The following is an 18,807-nucleotide window of genomic DNA, read 5'->3' as shown; positions in this document are numbered from 1 at the left end:
TGACCAGCCTGGGAACATTTAGTTGAATACATTAGGAAATAAGGTGGAGAGAGACTATAGAGATCCACATTCAGATACGGATCACTCGTACGAACAGGAAGATTTCCTGCTCAAAGTATGACTCTACCTAAACTCCCTGGCATGGCAGAGTGGGCCTCTCTCCAGCCTCATCTCCTATCGCTCACCAAACCCCCACTGGTTTTTAGGCACACCAAACTACTTACATTGTGCTAACTTTGCTGCACTACGCCTTTGCATCTGATATTCTCACCACCAGAACCATCTTTCCCTCTGTCTAGATAAAAACCTAGAAATAAAAACTATTTCTCATCCTTTAAAAACACGCTCAAATTCTATCTTCTCTAGGAAGTCTTTCCTGTTCCCTGCTCTCAGTGAGTAACACTTCCCTCAAAAGGCTGGGGCAGGGAGCCCTCCTCTGTGCTACCACACCCCATGAGTACTCCATCACAACACTAACTACACTATGTTTTAAAAGTTTGCAGTCTTGTCTGCCCACTGACTGAACTAATTGAGAATAAGGTCAGTGACTTATAGGCACACAGATCAGTGGTTTTCAGGTAGAGGTAAACATCAGAATCATCTTGTACTTTTTAGAAGTAAAGATGTCCTTGGCTGGGCGCGGTAGCTCACACCTGTAATCCCAGCACTTTGGGAGGCCGAGGCGAGCGGATCACTTGAGGTCAGGAGTTCGAGACCAGCCTGGCCAACACGGTGAAACCCCATCTCTACTAAAAATACAAAAATTAGCCAGGCGTGGTGGGGCTTGCCTGTAATCCCAGCTACTCGGGAGGCTGAGGCAGAAGAATCACTTGAACCCAGGAGGCGGAGGCTGCAGTGAGCCGAGATCGCGCCACTGCACTCCAGCCTGGGTGACAGACCGAGACTCCGTCTCAAAAAACAAAAACAAGAAGTACAGATGTCCTAAGGCTCTATAAATTAGCAAGTTCTGCTGGTCAAGCCCAGGTATCTGTTCTGCATTTTGAAATTGCCTCACAGTTAATTCTGGCATGCACTCTAAACTGAAAACCCCTAGTCATAAAACTGGTACTATTACTGTCTCCATCTTACAGATAAGGCAATAGGCACAGGGAAATAAGTAACTTGCCAAGAAAACTTCCTTACAAAGATTAAATTAAATTTGTTATGTTTAATAAAAAATAAACATTCAAGAAATATTAACTATATTGTTATTCCTCCTTCAAAAAGCAAATACAACGAAGGCGACTTACTCTGTTTTGTTTAATGAGGAATACTTGAAATGAATTATATTTCCAACTGCCTGGGAAGTAGCAACTTCAAATGAGAGGGGGATAAGAAGGAGTTAACCTCAGGCTATGGAATGGGGTACAGACAGTACAAGACTCAAAAATGAGATGATAAATTTCATCTACTGGCAATGCTGCCTATGGCCAATTGAGATATCTCTGAGCTAATGACTTTTGTGGGCACAGAAGCTTAAAGGATTCTAAGTAGCTGACCATTATGGTGAGAACAAGTTTTAGAGAGGTGTATCTAACAGATAGGCTGGGTACGCTGGCTCATGCCTGTAATCCCAGCACTTTGGGAGGCACAGTCAGGCGGATCACCTGAGGTCAGGAGCCTGGCCAACACGGTGAAACCCCAGCTCTACTAAAAATACATAAATTAGCAGAGCGTGGTGGTGCAAGCCTGTAGTCTCAGCTCCCTGAGAGGCGGACGCACAAGAATCATTTGAACCCAGGAGGCGGAGATTGCAGAGTGCTAAGATCACGCCACTAACTCCAGCCTGGGTGACAGAGTAAGTCTCTGTCTCAACGCCGGGTATGGTGGCTCATGCCTGTAATCCCAGTACTCTGGGAGGCCAAAGCGGGTGGATTACCTGAGGTCAGGAGTTCAAGACCAGCCTGGCCAACACGGTGAAACCTTGCCTCTAGTAAAAATACAAAAATTAGCCAAGTTTGGTGGTGTGCACCTATAATCCCAGCTTCTCAGGAGGCTGAGGCAGGAGAATCGCTTGAACCCGGGAGGCAGATGGGGTTCCTCAACAGTCCAGAGTGAGATAAGAAGGGCCTGCATAGGGCACTACAGCTGATAAATGCTGCGGTCAAGGAGGAAGTAAGAAAGGGACACATTTTAGAGGCATATCACAAAGGATGGACTTGGTGACTGGGAAAAGCCTTCCTTAACTGAATCAGTTCGGGAACCTCAAGATGATCAAGCGTTTGGCTTTATATTTCTGTGAATGCTGGCTAATTATTGCTGTGGAAAGTTACACCCTCTGTGATGCTGTGTCACAAGAACTCCCTTACCACCGTCTGCATGGCTGCAGTAAGTAAAGGCCCAAATGGGGAACCATTAGGATTCTATTCTTCCACACTATTTTTCTAAATCCTTGCTGTTGTTCTGAAATTCTTCCAGCAAACCAAATCAAAGCTATTATGGCAGAGAAACCACAGAGCTAAACATTTCAATCAGTTGACAAGTCTGTACTGGGCACCTATTATATAATCCCCCAAAGCTCACAGCAAAATCCACTTGTCTCCTCATGACCACAACTGCTAAACCCATCATTTCATTTTCCTTTACTCTTTTCTAAAGCCAATTTGCAGCAAAGTACAAACCTATACTACTTATATTTATAGGATACCGTGTTAAAAAAAAAAAAAGTCCTGTGCTTTTAGAAGTACATTACCACATAACTGTTTAAGGAAAAAAGTGCTACTGACATTAATACAGGGGTAAATAGGTACATTACTGCAATATAATAAGCATGATGTAATTTTATCCAAAGAACAAAAAGTAATTTTTTGAATTCATAAAAGGTTTGTTATTTCTTTACAAGAGGGACACCTAGTGGCTCGCTTCTAAAACAGATTGAAGCTCTTAAATATTAAGTTGTTTAGTAATAGGCACACCTCTATTATCTTCATACTGTAAGTAAAAGACACACAAACACAGAGCTAAAGAACCCTAGGTCAAAAGAATAAATTGAAAAGTTAAGGACTTTCAGTTCTAAGCTGTTAGTGGTAGAAGAATGGTAAGCAGAAGAACTGGATTGTTTAGAACTGAGGGCCAATATCATTTGGAGACAAATGTGGGGATAAGAAGGTCAAAAATTGGGTCCATATCTGAGGAAATGGGTGGTTAGTTCACACAAAAGAGTCCAAGCAGACAGCAGTACCAGACTTACACAACTTCAGATACTGGGATTATTTACACAGATGAGAAGTGTTCTAAATTACTGAAGAAAAAAAGGAAGCTTACAACGTGAGTGAGTAAGGAATACAATTCTGTCTAAAAGATGAGAAAGATTTGGGAAAGAAACAGAGGTTCCAGGGAAAAATAAACTAAAAAACAAACAGTGCATAGGCTAAAAATATGATTAATTAGACAACTGTGGAGAGAAAGTGACTTGGACAATATAGCTGAATAAGTTACTTGGAACGTAGTAAAGACAAAGAAATTAAGATAACTTATTACTTTTCCAGAATTGTCATATTTAGACAGCAGAACAAATCTCAAGGAATAAAAAGAAATCACACTGCAACACACATCATAGAAACTGCAGAACTCCAAAGACAATATTGAATATTTTCAAAGCAATCAGAAGAGAAAAGAAGGAAGACTATGTATAAAACAACAGTGTTCTCAATAGTGGCAAAAGAAGTGAGAAGTCAATGGAATATATAAGTTAACTGAGTTCTAAAATAAATGTCAACTTAAGATATTTCATATGAAGCTAAACTATCATTCAAAAGGGGCTGGGCATGGGGGCTCATGCCTGTAATCCCAGCACTTTGGGAAGCCGAGGTGGGAGGACTGCTTGAGGCCAGGAGTTCAAGACTAGCCTGGGCAACATAGCAAGACGCTGACTCTATTTTTTAAAAAGTAAAAAACAGATAAACAAAAAACAAAAGTAAGAGCAAGCTGTCTGACTATATATGAAATTTTAAAACAGGCAAAAGAAATGTACAGGGGGAAAAAAGGACAGGCTGTCTCTAAGGAAGAGAGGAAATGACAAGAAAAACCTTTCTGGGGTAATGGTAATGTTCTATTTATTCACAGGGACTGGATTATACAGGTGCCTGTATTTGTAAAAACTCAGCAAATGTATATACTTAAGATTTCTGCATTTCATTACATGTAAATTTTACATCGACAGACAAAAATGCAAACTACGGAACTCCAGTTAATGAGCTTAAGTATTCAGGGCCCAGTAGAGGGATGCCTGCATTTAGTCTGAAATGCACCAAATATAAAATGGTTAATGGATGGATAAATATCTGATAAAGCAATTATTGTAAAATATTGATGACAGAATTTAGGTGATGGGTATAAAAGCATTCACTGCAAAAGTTTCAACTTTGTTTTACGTTTCAAATTTTTCTTTCTTTCTTTTTTTTTTTTTTTTTTTGAGATGGAGTCTTGCTCTGTCACCCAGGTTGGAGTGCAGTGGCACGATCTCGGCTCACTGCAAGCTCCGCCTCCCGGGTTCACACCATTCTCCTGCCTCAGCCTCCCGAGTAGCTGGGACTACAGGCGTCCGCCACCACGCCTGGCTAATTTTTTGTATTTTTAGTAGAGACGGGGTTTCACCATGTTAGCCAGGATGGTCTCGATCTCCTGACCTCGTGATCCGCCCGCCTTGGCCTCTCAAAGTGCTGGGTTTACAGGCGTGAGCCACCACGCCTGGCCTCAAATTTTTCATAATAAAATATTGGAAAAAACTTTAAATAGGTAAAACTAATCTATAAAATTCAAAGTTAGGGGAAATAGGAAACTTGGGAGGAGGTGGTAGGTATTCCCATAGGGGGCAGTAAAGACTTCTGGGGTGCTGGTAATGTTTTTGATCTTGGTACATTAATGATTTGTGTGCTTTTTAGGTATGTATTGTATTTCCATTAAAAAATGAAAATAAGATGGGCACGGTGGCGCACATCTGTAATCCCAGCACTTTGGGAGGCTGAGGTGAGTGGACTGCCTGAGCTCAGGAGATCAAGACCACACTGGGCAACATGGCGAAACTTCCTCTCTACTAAAACACAAAAAAATTAGCTGGCATGGTGGCAGGCACCTACAGTCCCAGCTACTGGGGAGGCTGAGGCAAGAGAATTGCTTGAACCCAGAAGATGGAGGTTGCAGTGAGAAGACTGAGATTGCACCACTGCACTCCAGCCTGGGTGACAGATGGAGACCCTGTCTCCAAAAAGAAGATGAAATAAAGATATTTTAAGACAAAAACTGAAAAAGCATATTTTTATAAGACCAGCACTAAAGAAATCTTAAAAAGGAGAACAAAATGATCCTAAAAAGAAGGTCTGAAAAAATGTTTAAAAAGGAACAAAAATACTGGTATATATGTGGGTAGATTATACTTTTGTCCATTTTACTGATGAGGAAAATGAGATATAGAGTTAAAGCCACAAAACTAGTAAACATCAGAGCTGGCATTTGAAGCCACTATATTTTGTTCAGCTTCAGAAAAAAACAAACAATTGATTAAAAGAAACAGAGATCAAAGAGACATTTCTCCCATGGTTATACACATGGAGACCACTGGTTAGAGTAACATGTAATGCCCTTAAAGAAAGTTCAGCAAGATTCTAAGAGCTATTTCTTAGCATGCCCTTAATCAACATTAACAGCTTCAGTCCAAACTCTACTACCAGAAGGGACAAAACAACATGGTTCAGGCCGGGCGCGGTGGCTCACGCCTTTAATCCCAACACTTTGGGAGGCCGAGGCAGGCGGATCACAAGGTCAGGAGATCCAGACCATCCTGGCTAACAGGGTGAAACCCTGTCTCTACTAAAAATACAAAAAATTAGCCAGGTGTGGCGGCATGTGCCTGTAGTCCCAGCTACTCAGGAGGCTGAGGTAGGAGAATGGTATGAACCCGGGAGGCAGAGATTGCAGTGAGCTGAGATCGTGCCACTGTACTCCAGCCTGGGCGACAGAGTGAGATTCTGTCTCAAAACAAATAAAAAACAGCATGGTTCATCTGTGAAGTTTTTCTTATCTAACAGACACAAAGTATATACCAAATAGAACTCATATATTTAAGCTGATTCCCAAAGGGATTCAGATCCAAATAATCGCTAATTTATTAACTGCATTTTTTTTTTTTTTTAGAGACAGGGTCTCACTCTGTCGCCCAGGCTGGAATGTAACGATGCAATCATGGCATTCACCATCACACCTAGCTAATTTTTAAATTTTCTGTGGAGATGGTGTCTTGCTTTAGAACCACCAATTTAAAGTGAGCTTCCTAATCTTTCAGACAACTGTTTTAAACTCCAATTCTTTTTTTTCACTGAACATGTCATGGATAGTATTCCATGACAATACTTCTACGTCTAATTGTTTTTGCTTAATGGCTGCATGGAATTCCATGGTATGAAGGTGCCATCATTTACTTAACTCAGTCCATACTGAAGGATACTTTAGGTTGGTGCCAGTTTTTACACTACTAAAAACAATACTGCAATAGATATATGTGTACATATATCTCCTGACTGTAGATCATCTACAAATACCTTTGTAGGCTAAATTCCTTGAGTACTTATTTATAACATTTTAAGATGTAATATACATTTTATACAACAAAATATATAACATTCTGAGAAACATTACCAAATTGCCTTCTAAAATGACTGTACCGATTTAACTATCAACAATGGAAGAGGAAAACGGCCTGGTTAATCCATACTTTCATTATATTAGATATTATTATAATGTTTATCAGTCAAATACTATCTAATCTATGTACATATATCCTTCTATGACCATCTATTCTTTTTTTTTTGGAGACAGAGTCTGGCTCTGTCTCCCAGGCTGGAGTGCTGGAGTGCAGTGGCGCGATCTCGGCTCACTGCAAGCTCCGCCTCCTGGGTTCACGCCATTCTCCTGCCTCAGTCTCCCGAGTAGCTGGGACTACAGGCGCCCACCACCACGCCCAGCTAATTTTTTGTATTTTTTTTTTTTTAGTAGAGACGGGGTTTCACTGTGTTAGCCAGGATGGTCTCGATTTCCTGACCTCATGATCCACCTGCCTCGGCCTCCCAGAGTGCTGGGATTACAGGTGTGAGCCACCGTGCCGGGCCGACCATCTATTCTTATCCTCTGCCTCTTTCCTAATTAGTTACTAGTCTTTTTTTCTTAATAATGCATAAGCACTCTGTGTCATATATGTTACAGACTTTTTTGGTCCAGTCTTTTGACTTTATTATGGTCTTTTTTGCCATGTAAATTTAGTTATTATTTTCCTTTTGGCTTCTGGATGGGATGTTTCTTCTCTTCAAGATTATGAAAATATTCCAGTATTTTTATTTCATTTTAAGATTTTGATCCACCTGGATGTTATTTAGTAAAAGATTCAGCATTTCCTCTCAAATGGCAAGCTGTTTCAACTCTATTTATTGAATAAGTAATTATTTGTACTAATTTGAAATGTTACCTTGATCATATACCAGCAAACCAAATATACTACTTATTTTCTATGATCTAGTTACAGATTTCTAGGCCAACACCATAAAACTACTATAATTTCATAAATTTTAATGAGTCCAGCCTCACCATTCTTTTTTCAGATTTTTCCAGGCACCTCTGCCATGTTATTCTTCAAAATAAACTTCAGTTATTTATGAACTGTCTTATTAATAAATAAATAACAACAAACAAAATCCCATTGATATTCTGATTAGGATTGCATCAGACTTAAAAGATCACTTAAGAAACAATATTGAGCTTTTTAAGAATATGGCACTTTTTTCCATTTATTCAAATCTTTTAAGTCATTCAGGAGAATTTACATTTTCTTCATATAGGTCTTTCATATTTCTTTCAACAGATTTGATTAGTACTGGGTGAAAGTGAACATAAAGCTATAGACCCTACAAAGAGATGAGGTAAAGGAATTACCTCTGAAAAAGCCACTATTTTAAAGTAGCTTGGGATCTACTCCAAAATAAGCAGGAGAGCCAACATTTCCTTATCAAGCTTCTCTATTTTTAACAGAGAATGTCAACCTTGCTTTGGCTCAACTTATATAGGCCTCCTTGAACTTAACTTTATCGATTACAGCTATCCACTGTGATACTCCTGCAAATTCCTCTAAAATAGTCCTCTAAAATTCATCCTCATTGCATACATTTTTGACTTCACAGACTTCACCTCACTTTGACTATTCAGTGAAAATTGCAGTACTTATTCTTAGAAAAATTCACACATCACATAATTTCACATATAATTTTAGGAGTCAGCGAAAATGCCTGCCATAAAGGGTGTCTGGATTAGAATGAACCTATTCCAGTCAGCTGCTACAATCACCTTCTGATAGGTCTACAGAGTAATTCAGGTACAATGGCACATTCATCACACTATATATGCGGGCTTTTACATTTAAAACTTTTTTTAAAAAAATAAATGTAGACTTTATAGAAAAGTTACAAAAACAGTACAAAAGATTCTTCATTCAGATTCCTCAAAAGTTAAAACATTTAAATTTTAAGCAATATCAACTTGAGATTTTGACTATATTGCAGCTCAAGTTGCTTAAACAAGCAATCAATTTAATACCTAGGGAGTATTAATAATCTTAGTACAAGACCAACTTCTCATATCAACAATTCCAAAATCTCCAAAACTGAAAGATTTTTAACTCCTTCAGCAGCAAAGCCTGAGTCAGTCTATAGTCATTATTTACCCATTATAAGGTAAACATTTATAGGTTTCACTGCACAAATAGTACTGTTTAATTACACAGTGCTATCCCAGACCTATGAGGGGTGAATGGAATATACAGTAAATGTGGCATATTCCTAAGGATTTCAGTGAAGGGAATGTAAATTTTCATTGTCACTGTATATTATTTAGTATGTGCCAGGTACTACTTTAGTTATTATTAAAATTTCATTTAATCCTCTCAATAACCTGGTAAGTCAGATTTTGCCCAAGGTCACCTAATGTATAATCAAATAGTAGAGACAACATGAAAATTTACATTTATCAGAGTCAAAGCTATAACCAACTTTTGAAAGTTAATAGAAAAAAGTATTGAAAACTAGTCTCTTAGAATACTGGGGGCACGGGAGCTGAACAGAATTCTTTGAAAAAATTTCATTTCCCCTTCTTCCCTCTTTCCAGCAAATACCATTGCAATCATCTAAAACCTTGCTCATTTTCATGTGAACAGCTGATAAGATAAAAATATCTCAAAGTAACTCTTAAACGTCTATTTTTTTCTCTTAAAGGTGAAGTATAAGACACCAGAATCCTGATTCTGTCTACATTATATTAATTATCTAGACCAAGAAAAGATTACAACTATACATTCAATAAGTACATCTTCTGTATTTATGTAAATCAGTGGTTTTCAAACAGGGGTGATTCTGCCTCCTGCAGTGGACATCTGGCAATGTCTTAACAAGAAATTAAAAATCCAAGAGCTCAACCTCTCTAATAAAGCTGCCCACAAAAAAGTTTGGTAATATTCAACAAAAGTTAAGGTATAACTAAAATAGGCACTCATACTTTCTTGATGAAAGTACAAAGTGGTAATGTTTTATGGAGACAATGTAGAGTTTTTCTCAAAAGTTTAAATACATTGTACTCTCTAATCCAGTAATTCTGCTTTCTAGGAATTGATCCTACAAAAAAAAGTCAGGTAAGCACACAAAACAATTTGTTCAAGGCTGTTTAATACCTATTTATAATAATTAAAAACAAAACATAAAATAAATGTTCATGAAAATGGGAATAATTAAATGAAACAAGATATAGTCAAAGGTGGAATACCCTACTTAAAAATAATGAGGCAGATTTGCATTAAGAAGAAAAGAGGTTCACAATGTATTGCTAAATGGAAAATCTAGCTGCAGGAAAAAAGGATGTGCATTTATTCATAAAAAATTAATGTTTAACTTGAGCAGAGTCATGTCACTTTATATAGTTTTAAGTATTTTATATTATGTTTTACTTTATTAGATGAAAAAAGGAGAAAACATGATTAGAAGGAAATGTTAAGAAATTTTATTAGTGGTCAACTCTAGATAGTGGAATTATGGCTGATATTTTTCCTTTAAGCTTTTTAATTATACAGATGTATTATTTTTACAATAGCTACTATAAACTGATTCCTTCCCACATGCCAGTTACTGCCTATGTGAATTAATACACTAAAAGTCCACAACTCTACAAGATAGCTATCATGAGCTCCATTTTGCAGATGGTAAAAGACTAAGAAACGGACTCTAAAGCCTATTATTACATACTATGCTGCTAATCTCCTCCCGGGAAACACTAAAAATGTAAGAAAACTGATCGCAAATCTCTATGAATTTATGAGCAAAAGACTTATGCAAGAAGAATCTGATTTGCCATTTCAGAGACCCGGGGAGTTTCAAAACAACCAAATATATACTAAACCTGGAAAATATACTGAGTGTAATATTCTTGGTAAAAACTTCCCGCATACATTCATGTATCTACAGACACAAAAATGTTATACTTGAGGCCATCTGCTTTTCATTATTGAGAACTAATCTCTGATTACAATCATTCTGAATAGTTTCTTTCATAAAACAGGAACACATTTTGTATTTGAGAAAGCACTAACCAGTTACCATAAACTTCTAACCAGTTACCATAAACTTCAAATTATGTCAATTTCTAAATATGTCAGTTTCAAAACACACAAAAGAATCATCTCACATTTGATAAATTCAAGACATTACTTTACTTTTTTTTTTGAGACAGGGTCTCATTCTGTCACCCAGACTGGAGTGCAGTGGTGCAACCTTGGCTCACTGCAACCTCCGCCTCCTGTGCTCAAGGGATGCTCCCACTCCAGCCTCCTGAGTAGCTGGGATCACAGGTGGGTGCCACTGCACCCAGCTAATTTTTGTATTTTTAGTAGAGACGAGGTTTCACCATGTTGCCCAGGCTGGTCTCAAACTCCTGGCCTCAAGGGATCCACCTGCTTCAGCATTACTTTACTTTTGGAAGACAACCAGGAAAAACGAAAAACCATTTTTACAAATATTTATGTCTTATAACATATAAAATAAATGGAAAACATCATCTTCTAATTATGTTAACAGCTTTGAAAAGATAGAAGCTCCACTAGAATAATGATAATTCTGATGGCTTTGTCTTTTCAATTTTTGGAAGAGCACAACTGGAAAGGCACCGTAGAGTTTACCCGGGTCAACTCCCCACATCATACACCTGAGGCCCAGAGAAAGGAAGGTGATTTGTTCAAGGCCCCACAGTTACTAAGAGGCTGAAAAGGGAGGGACTCCCTCAAGTTTTTAAAAATTCTAAATCCAAAATCTTGACTTCCGAAAGGTATTATCTGATAATTTAGTTGGCTACTTAAAGAACTTTGGGATCCTGTTCTCCTCTGTACTCTTGGGGCCTTTTCAACCCAACATTTTCAGACAGCAGCAAACTAATCTCTGTTATACTATCTGTACTCAAGAGCTCAAAGTCCCCTTCTTCTCCACTGACAGCTTTTAAATAAAATCTTATTTGGAAACCCAGTGGAGAAAGAAAATAAAAGCAGAGCTGCCTTGATTAAAACAGTACAGGGGTCCTGTTTTTACTCGTTTTGTCCTGGAAGCCCCTGAAATACTTTCTTGGTACCTTAGGTCTCAAAGAAACAGTTTATTTCTAATGTATGAGAGTGCCCCAGGGCGCTGCTACTCAAAATATGTTTCTCAAACAATCAGCGTCACTGAGGAGCTTGTTAGAAATGCCCAATATCAAACTCCAACCCAGGCCTACTGAAAAATCACAACAAGCATACTTAACAAGATGCCTAGGTGACTGGTATGCACATTAATGTTTGAGAAGCTTCTCAAACGATATGAAGACACACACACACACACACACACACACACACACACACGCACACACTGCAAACCCAAATTTTTATTAGAGTTACATGACCTACAATTACTACAGTTATCTTGTCATGGACCAATAACAGTTTACAGAACCACACCTGGGGTAGCAATGCTCTATAGCAACCAAACCTTAAAGAATGATCCTGATCAAATCAGAACACCTGATATACTAAAAAGTTAGAAACTTACTTCTTATCAAAAAAGGTTGAATTCTCCTTCCTCTTGGTGAATCCATTGGGTAGAAGTTTTAAGTTAATACCTTGCCTCCGGGCACGATTTTTCATAAAGTACATCTAACAACAAAAACCAAACAGACAAATTAATTTTTAAATTCCTTAAATTTAAAAAGTGAGTAAAACAATGTTCAATAATAGTTAAGATTTACTGAGAACCTAAGTGTTACAACAGCTCTAAGCAGTAATCTCATGTAATCTTCACCATGATACTATGAGAATAGGTATTATCATCTCCATTTTAGCAATAAAAATTAGTGAGATCCCAACATCATACAGCTATCCCAGAGAGATAGAACCTGTATTCAAACCCTGGTCTGTCTAATTCCAGAGCTTGTGTTTTTAACCATATGTTCTATGAGCCAAAGAAGAATTTAATGGAGATTAAAACAAACAAGAACACAGGTCATTTGGCAATCATGGGGGCTACCTACACAATTCTTGATTTCTTTTACCGATGGTTTTACCAGTTAGCTGTATATATATCACTGATTTTATTACTAGACAGCTCACTCAAGGGAAGAGCCATGGCATTGCCTAGTACAAGGCCTAGCTTAAACTAACGACTGTTGTGGGAAGCACAAAATGGGATATGAGAACATTCTGGCTCTGACGTGTGTTATTACATTGACCACCTGGGTTGATTAAGCTGAACTGGGCAATTCCAGACTTATGAAGGAAGTAATACCAGATTTTTATTAAGTCAAGGAAGAAGAAAGATTACTCAAAGAAAAGGCAAAATATAAATGCAAGTTTTTTGTTAAGTGAATAGGGATCTAGAATTTGCAATGTAAACAGTCAGAATCAAGTCATAAGCCAAGGGAAAGGATGGGTCAGCTATCACCGGCTAAGCAGGAAACTGTTTTAAGAAATTACATGTAATTTTATAATTTAGAGGACTTTAGTTTCAGTAATGGTAGTGATAATTATAAATAATTATAATAGCAGTGACCAACCCTCCTAATATACCTTCAGGATAAGGGTGAACCAGAAACAATCTCTACTTTTAGAGCAAGCTAGGAAACTTGTGTGGTTACACTGAAACAGAGGAAAAAAGAAAAAAAAATCCATTAGCAGTTATGGCTATGGGCCATCCCTTGCTTAGATTTGCAATTATTTTGTCTTGAAAACAGCACTGAATAGCCATACTCTAGAAAAAAGGAAGTGGGAGGACTTAATCAGATAACAAGTTTCAGTAAAAAACCACAATAATTCAGAGAGCATAGTATCGGTGTAGGATATACCAGTAGGCCAACAGAATGGAAAAGACAAGGCCACAAAATGACCCAAGCATATAGGGATGTTGATATATGACAAAGGTGGTCCTACAGAGCAGGAGGGAAAGGATGAACTTTCCAATAAATGGTGCTGGGAAAAGTGGATTATCTATATGAAAAATTAAATGGGAACTCCTCTGTACATGATACCAGAAATCAATTCCAGTTAAAGACATAAGTGTAAAACACAACAGTATAAAGCTTTTAGGCAATAACTATAAAAGAATAACTTCCTAACTTCAAGGTAGAGATGGATTTCTTTATAAAGATATAAACCAATTAACTATAAAGGAAACAAATGATAAATTTGACTACATTAAAACTAAGAACATCCATTCACCACAAGACACTATAAAATGAAAAGACAAGACAGAGACTAGAAGAAGGTATTTATAACATACAACCAACTTGCACTAGCATCCAAGAAATACCAAGAATTCTCACAAACCAGTAAGAAAAATAAAGCTGACCAATGAAAAGATGAGCAAAAGACTTGAACAGGCACTGCATAAAAGAGGAAATCCAAATGGCCAATAAAGTATTTGGTGGTTCAATCTCATCAGGAATTAAAGAACTGCACATTTAAAACCACAGTAAAATTACACAGCCAACAGATTGACAAAAATTTTTAAAGTCTTATCAAACTAAGTATTGGCGAGAATATGACAATAGGTACATTCATACACTATTGGTGAGAGTGTAAACTAGTATAATCACTTTGGAAAATGTTTTGGTAACATCTAGGTAAACTGAAGATATGCATACTACACAACAAAGCAATTCTATTCCCAGGTATAAACCCTAGAAACACATGTTCACACACATACTATAATTTATAGACAAAAGTAGTGGCATTGTTTCTAAACTGTTTTTTATTCTTACAGAAAATCCAAAATCCATTAAAAAAATGCATAAACAAATTGTGGTATAGTCCTAAGATAGAAAAAAATATTAAGAAATGAGAAAAGATCAGGGAAGGGCATAAAAGGGTGGCATGGAACTTCTGGGAAGCCAGTAATGTTCTAATTCTAGACTGGGGTGGTAGTTACATGAATATTCATTTTATAATTAATTATTCATTATACTGTGTATTTCCATTTTCTGATTTTTAGAAAATATACTTGCTATATTTCACAATTTAAAAAAAAATTGTAAGGTAATTTATCTTCAAGTAGAATTTTAATTATGCCTAATTAAGTTTGAGGAAAAATAAGAGTTGCTATATGAATAATTTTCTTTCAGATATGTGTAATGTAATTATGTCTGTACCAATAATACCAATAAAATAAGGTGTTTAAAAGGTATTAAAATTCTGCAACTCCAATACTAAAATGAACACAATTCCAGGATACGATTTAATCACACCAGAAACGAATTTCTACAACACCAGTTGCCAAATATTCCAAATATTTAAGCTTTAATTTTGCATAGTATTTAAGGAATTAAAAAAGGAATGCAAGAGTATGAAAATTAAGTGTATTAGAATAGCAAGTCTTGTTAGCTCTTCCTTCAAAATCAGAATCTAATCCCTTCCCAGTAATTCAAACAGTATACCCAAGCCACTATTATCTCACAAGGATCATAGGAAGAGCTGCATAATTGGTCTCCCTGCTTCCAATCTTCCATTCTTGCCCCCCTAAAGTTCACAAAGCACAAGAGTGGTTTTTCAAAAGGCAAATTTATGTTCAAAACCCTTCCATGGTTTCCATTTGCACTTAGAATTAGAAACCCTCACCAGTTTCTTTTCTTTTCTCTTTTGAGACAGAGTCTCACTCTGTTGCCCAGGCTGCAGAGTAGTGGCGCAATCATGGCTCACCGCAGCCTTGACCTTCCTGGGCTCAGGTGATCCTCCCACCTCAGCTTCTCAAGTTGCTGGGACTACAGGGGCACGCCACCACGCCTGGCTAATTTTTGTATTTTTTTATAGATATGGGTTTTCACCATGTTGCCCAGGCTGGTCTTGAACTCCTGAGCTCAAGCAATGCTCTGGCCTCAGCCTCCCAAAGTATTTGGATTACAGGCATGAGCCACTGCACCCAACTCCTCACCAGTTTCTCTAACTTCATTTTCAATACTCTCCTCCTCACTCACTATGCTTCAGTTACCTTGCCAATCTTTTAATTCCTCAAACCAGACATCCTTGTTTCTGACTCAGGTCTTTCCTTTTACTTTTGTCCCTACCTGGAATAATCTGCCTCCAAATGTTCACATGACAGCCTCTTTCTCAGCACTCAGATCACTGCTTACATATCATCTCTTAGAGAAGCTTCTCCTGACCACTGTATCGAAAATAGTACCCTGACAATCTCTCCCCAACAAAGACCATTTTCATTCTCTCTTTAATCTCTTGAGCCTTCTTTATTTTCTATATGAACTTAACTCTATCTGAAATTACATTTGTTCCTCTACTCATCTCCTATCTCTCACTAAATACAACTCCACGAGGGGACAGACTTTGTTTGGGTCACAGCCATATCCTTAAGTAATCAGAATAGCTCTACATCATGGTAGCCACTTAATATATTTGGTAAGTTAAAAAAAAAAAAAAAGAATCTAATTGATTTGAAGGACTTTTAACTGGGAGAAATTAGGAGAAAATCTTACATGTTTATTGCTTATTGGTCTTTTCAAAAAAGCATCTCTAGAAATATGGTCCGCTGTTCTTGCCACATCTTCCAAAAATCGATAATCTAAAAATTTCAAAACAGAAGAATAAACAAATGACATACACCAATGGCCAGGAAGCCTCAATTTGCTATGCATAAAGTGGCTTACCACTTAGGAGATTCATTTCAGTAAACTGTTGTATTGAAATGTATGCAGTTTTATCTCGAACTCCATTACATGTCAGTTCTGCTTTGTGTTTCTTTACACAGGGCAAACTGAAAAGACAAAGGGGAAGTACTTTTATATTTTAGGGTAAGAAAGGTACAGATACAGGTTAAAAGGTAGGAAGTTACATGTATACCTGCAGGAATATCGCATACAACGTGGACATCTGTACTTTGCTTCTTCTGTACCACAAGTTTCACACCTACAAAAGCCCACATGTAACATTAAATTATCAAATATTATTTATTTATAAACTTAGAATTCCCAATCAATTTATAAACTCAGTGACAAGTAACTCTGATAAAATATTTGATAGCTGTTGAACATCATTTGAAAATTCTTCTCTATGAAACCTTCCCAAAACAACTACATTTCCAATGTTGTTAGTGATATGTAACTCAGGAAAATGTATTAAAATTTTTAAAACCCATCTCGCTTTTGACTTCTTTTTCTACTATAATCAGGGAATGAGACTATTCACTGATATTTTAACTTGTGATTCCTGGAAATGTGGTAATGACTGTATGTGTGTGTATCTAGAAGTCCAATTCATGAGCTATGTTTAGATATTTTTAAAGCACACACCAGAAAAAGAATATAAGGCCAAGTGAAATTTAGAGAGTAGTAGCAGCATGTTTTTTCCTGAACTCCACACCTAATCTAGAACGAGCATCGAAATAATCTAGAAATGCCATGTAACCCATCATCTGTCCTCAACTGCTCTTCTATGCTCCTGGGATACTGACAACCAAACTACAGTTACTTCTATTTAGCCCAAGGAATAGTCCCAAGAATCTGACTACTCTTATTTCCTTTGTCACATGATCCACACACTAAGGAAATTAAATAAAAAGCAATAAATATTCACAGCACCCATGAAGAAGCTTGATAATTGAGGTCAAGTGTATTTTTGCCTAATTTTAACTTAATCTACTTTGTCATTGTTGGTTTTATTAGGCTTTCTCATCTCTATTCTCTCTCAAACGAATACCGAGTAAAGAGCGTATTAAGTCAAGCCAGATTCAGTTCCAACTGATCTTTTGGTCCCCAGAATTTTCACTTTCCTAACTTGACTATTACCCATTGGACACTACCAGTTTCATATATTTTCACTGAATTTGTTGTGTTGTCATGTACAACACCCTCCACTTCCCAACCCACCCCCGCGAACGCCGTCTCACTCCAGAAACCCAAACTTGTGCTCATTTTTCATTACTATTCCACCTTCTCCTGATAGTGTGGTTTCCTTCACTCTAGACATGAGGACTCCACAGCTTTATTCCCCTAAATGGAATTCCCCATGCCCTACCTTGACATGGCCAGTTTCCGCTTGCAGCCCACCGGGTGATTTATCGGAGGCTCTTCTTTCACCTTTGTATCATCCACGATTTCTTTCTTCAGGAAATCCTTCTCTTCTTTTACACACTCTCCATGCATCAATTCCTCTTTTATGCATTGACCAACAAACTTCTCCTCCTGTTTTATCTCCAAGTTATCCTTCTCTTCCTTCACTTCTGACGATTCCATTACCTCTTCCTTTACCTCTGGGTCACCCACCTTCGCTTCTTTTACCACTAAACTACTATCCGTCTCCTGCTTCACCTCCAATACGCCTGCGTTCTCATCCTTCACCTCAGGCCTATCCTCCACCTCCTGTTCTACCCACTGGCCAGCCAACCTGCCTTCTGTACCTGGCCAGTCTATAATTTCCTGCTTCACTACCGTTAGGTCCATCGGTATTTCCTCTGGCCTTTGTCTACTTCCTTCCTCTCCATCCCCTATCTCCTTCACCCCTGTCAGCCCTTTCCCCTCCTCTCCGCCGCCGAACTCCTCCGCCCCTGCTAAATCCCTTACTCCCTCCCTGCCAGGCTCTGGACTTAGCCGCACCCCCTCAGCTACGCTGTGGAGACCTCCCCCAGACTTCCCTTCATATTCAGCAGCAAACTCCATCAACTCACGATCCTTGGCCTCTGCTGCCACTCTATCCTTCAATGTGGCTGCTGCACACCAGTAGGAGAAATTACCGGTCGAAATACCTACGGCGGCCCACGTGTAGAGCCAAGTAGCCACAAACCCGGAATAGCCTGCTTGACGCGACTGCTCGAATCGCCGTAAAGCTACGCTTTTGCGCCTCGCCCCTTCACGACTTGTAGAGTTCTTTACGGCTCTGCGGAGGCCCTGCCGGATTCTCTGGGCGAACAAGCGTAACTGTGTGACTTGCCCGCTGGGGTTCTCGTCTCCCGCCTGGTTTCCACCACCCTCTTCCCTTAGGGAAGCCTCCTGGGCCACTCCCTAGGCCACCCTCCACGCCCTGGTGGGTGTAAAGAGTGGAGGAGACCGGCAGAGGGAGAGAAGCGAAACCCTTACACTCTGGAAGTGGGAAAACCCACCCTAATCTGTGTTAACCATTAAATCCAATCTTGTATGAAAATGGAGGACACACCTGATGTTAGGCCTTTCCAAGCTTTAGTTCCTTAAAGCTATAAACTAGGGACCATGGTATTATTAATATAAATCTCCCAGTGTCATTGCGAAGATTATATGAGATCATGCATGGGA

At 38.3% G+C, this 18,807-nt stretch overlaps 1 protein-coding gene across 2 annotated transcripts in view; it reads right to left on the bottom strand.

The window, feature by feature from the left end:
* ZNHIT6 (zinc finger HIT-type containing 6) overlaps positions 1-18,499 on the bottom strand; it is a 55,699-nt gene extending 37,200 nt beyond the window's left edge. The window contains exons 1-5 of one of the 2 annotated variants that reach the window (XM_024249501.3): positions 17,558-18,499; positions 16,385-16,450; positions 16,192-16,298; positions 16,021-16,106; positions 12,096-12,199 (exon numbers count right to left, since the gene is read on the bottom strand). In XM_024249501.3, coding sequence (XP_024105269.2) covers positions 12,096-12,199; positions 16,021-16,106; positions 16,192-16,298; positions 16,385-16,450; positions 17,558-18,198 — 1,004 coding nt within the window. In that variant the 5' untranslated portion in view covers positions 18,199-18,499. 2 annotated transcript variants of the gene reach the window in all.
* Positions 18,500-18,807: the final 308 nt, after the last annotated feature.

The sequence above is a fragment of the Pongo abelii genome, chromosome 1 (assembly GCF_028885655.2).
Source record: "Pongo abelii isolate AG06213 chromosome 1, NHGRI_mPonAbe1-v2.0_pri, whole genome shotgun sequence".
Lineage (NCBI taxonomy): Eukaryota > Metazoa > Chordata > Mammalia > Primates > Hominidae > Pongo > Pongo abelii.
The sequence above is the reverse complement of the archived record's forward strand: the minus strand, read 5'-3'. Positions and strand labels throughout refer to the sequence as shown.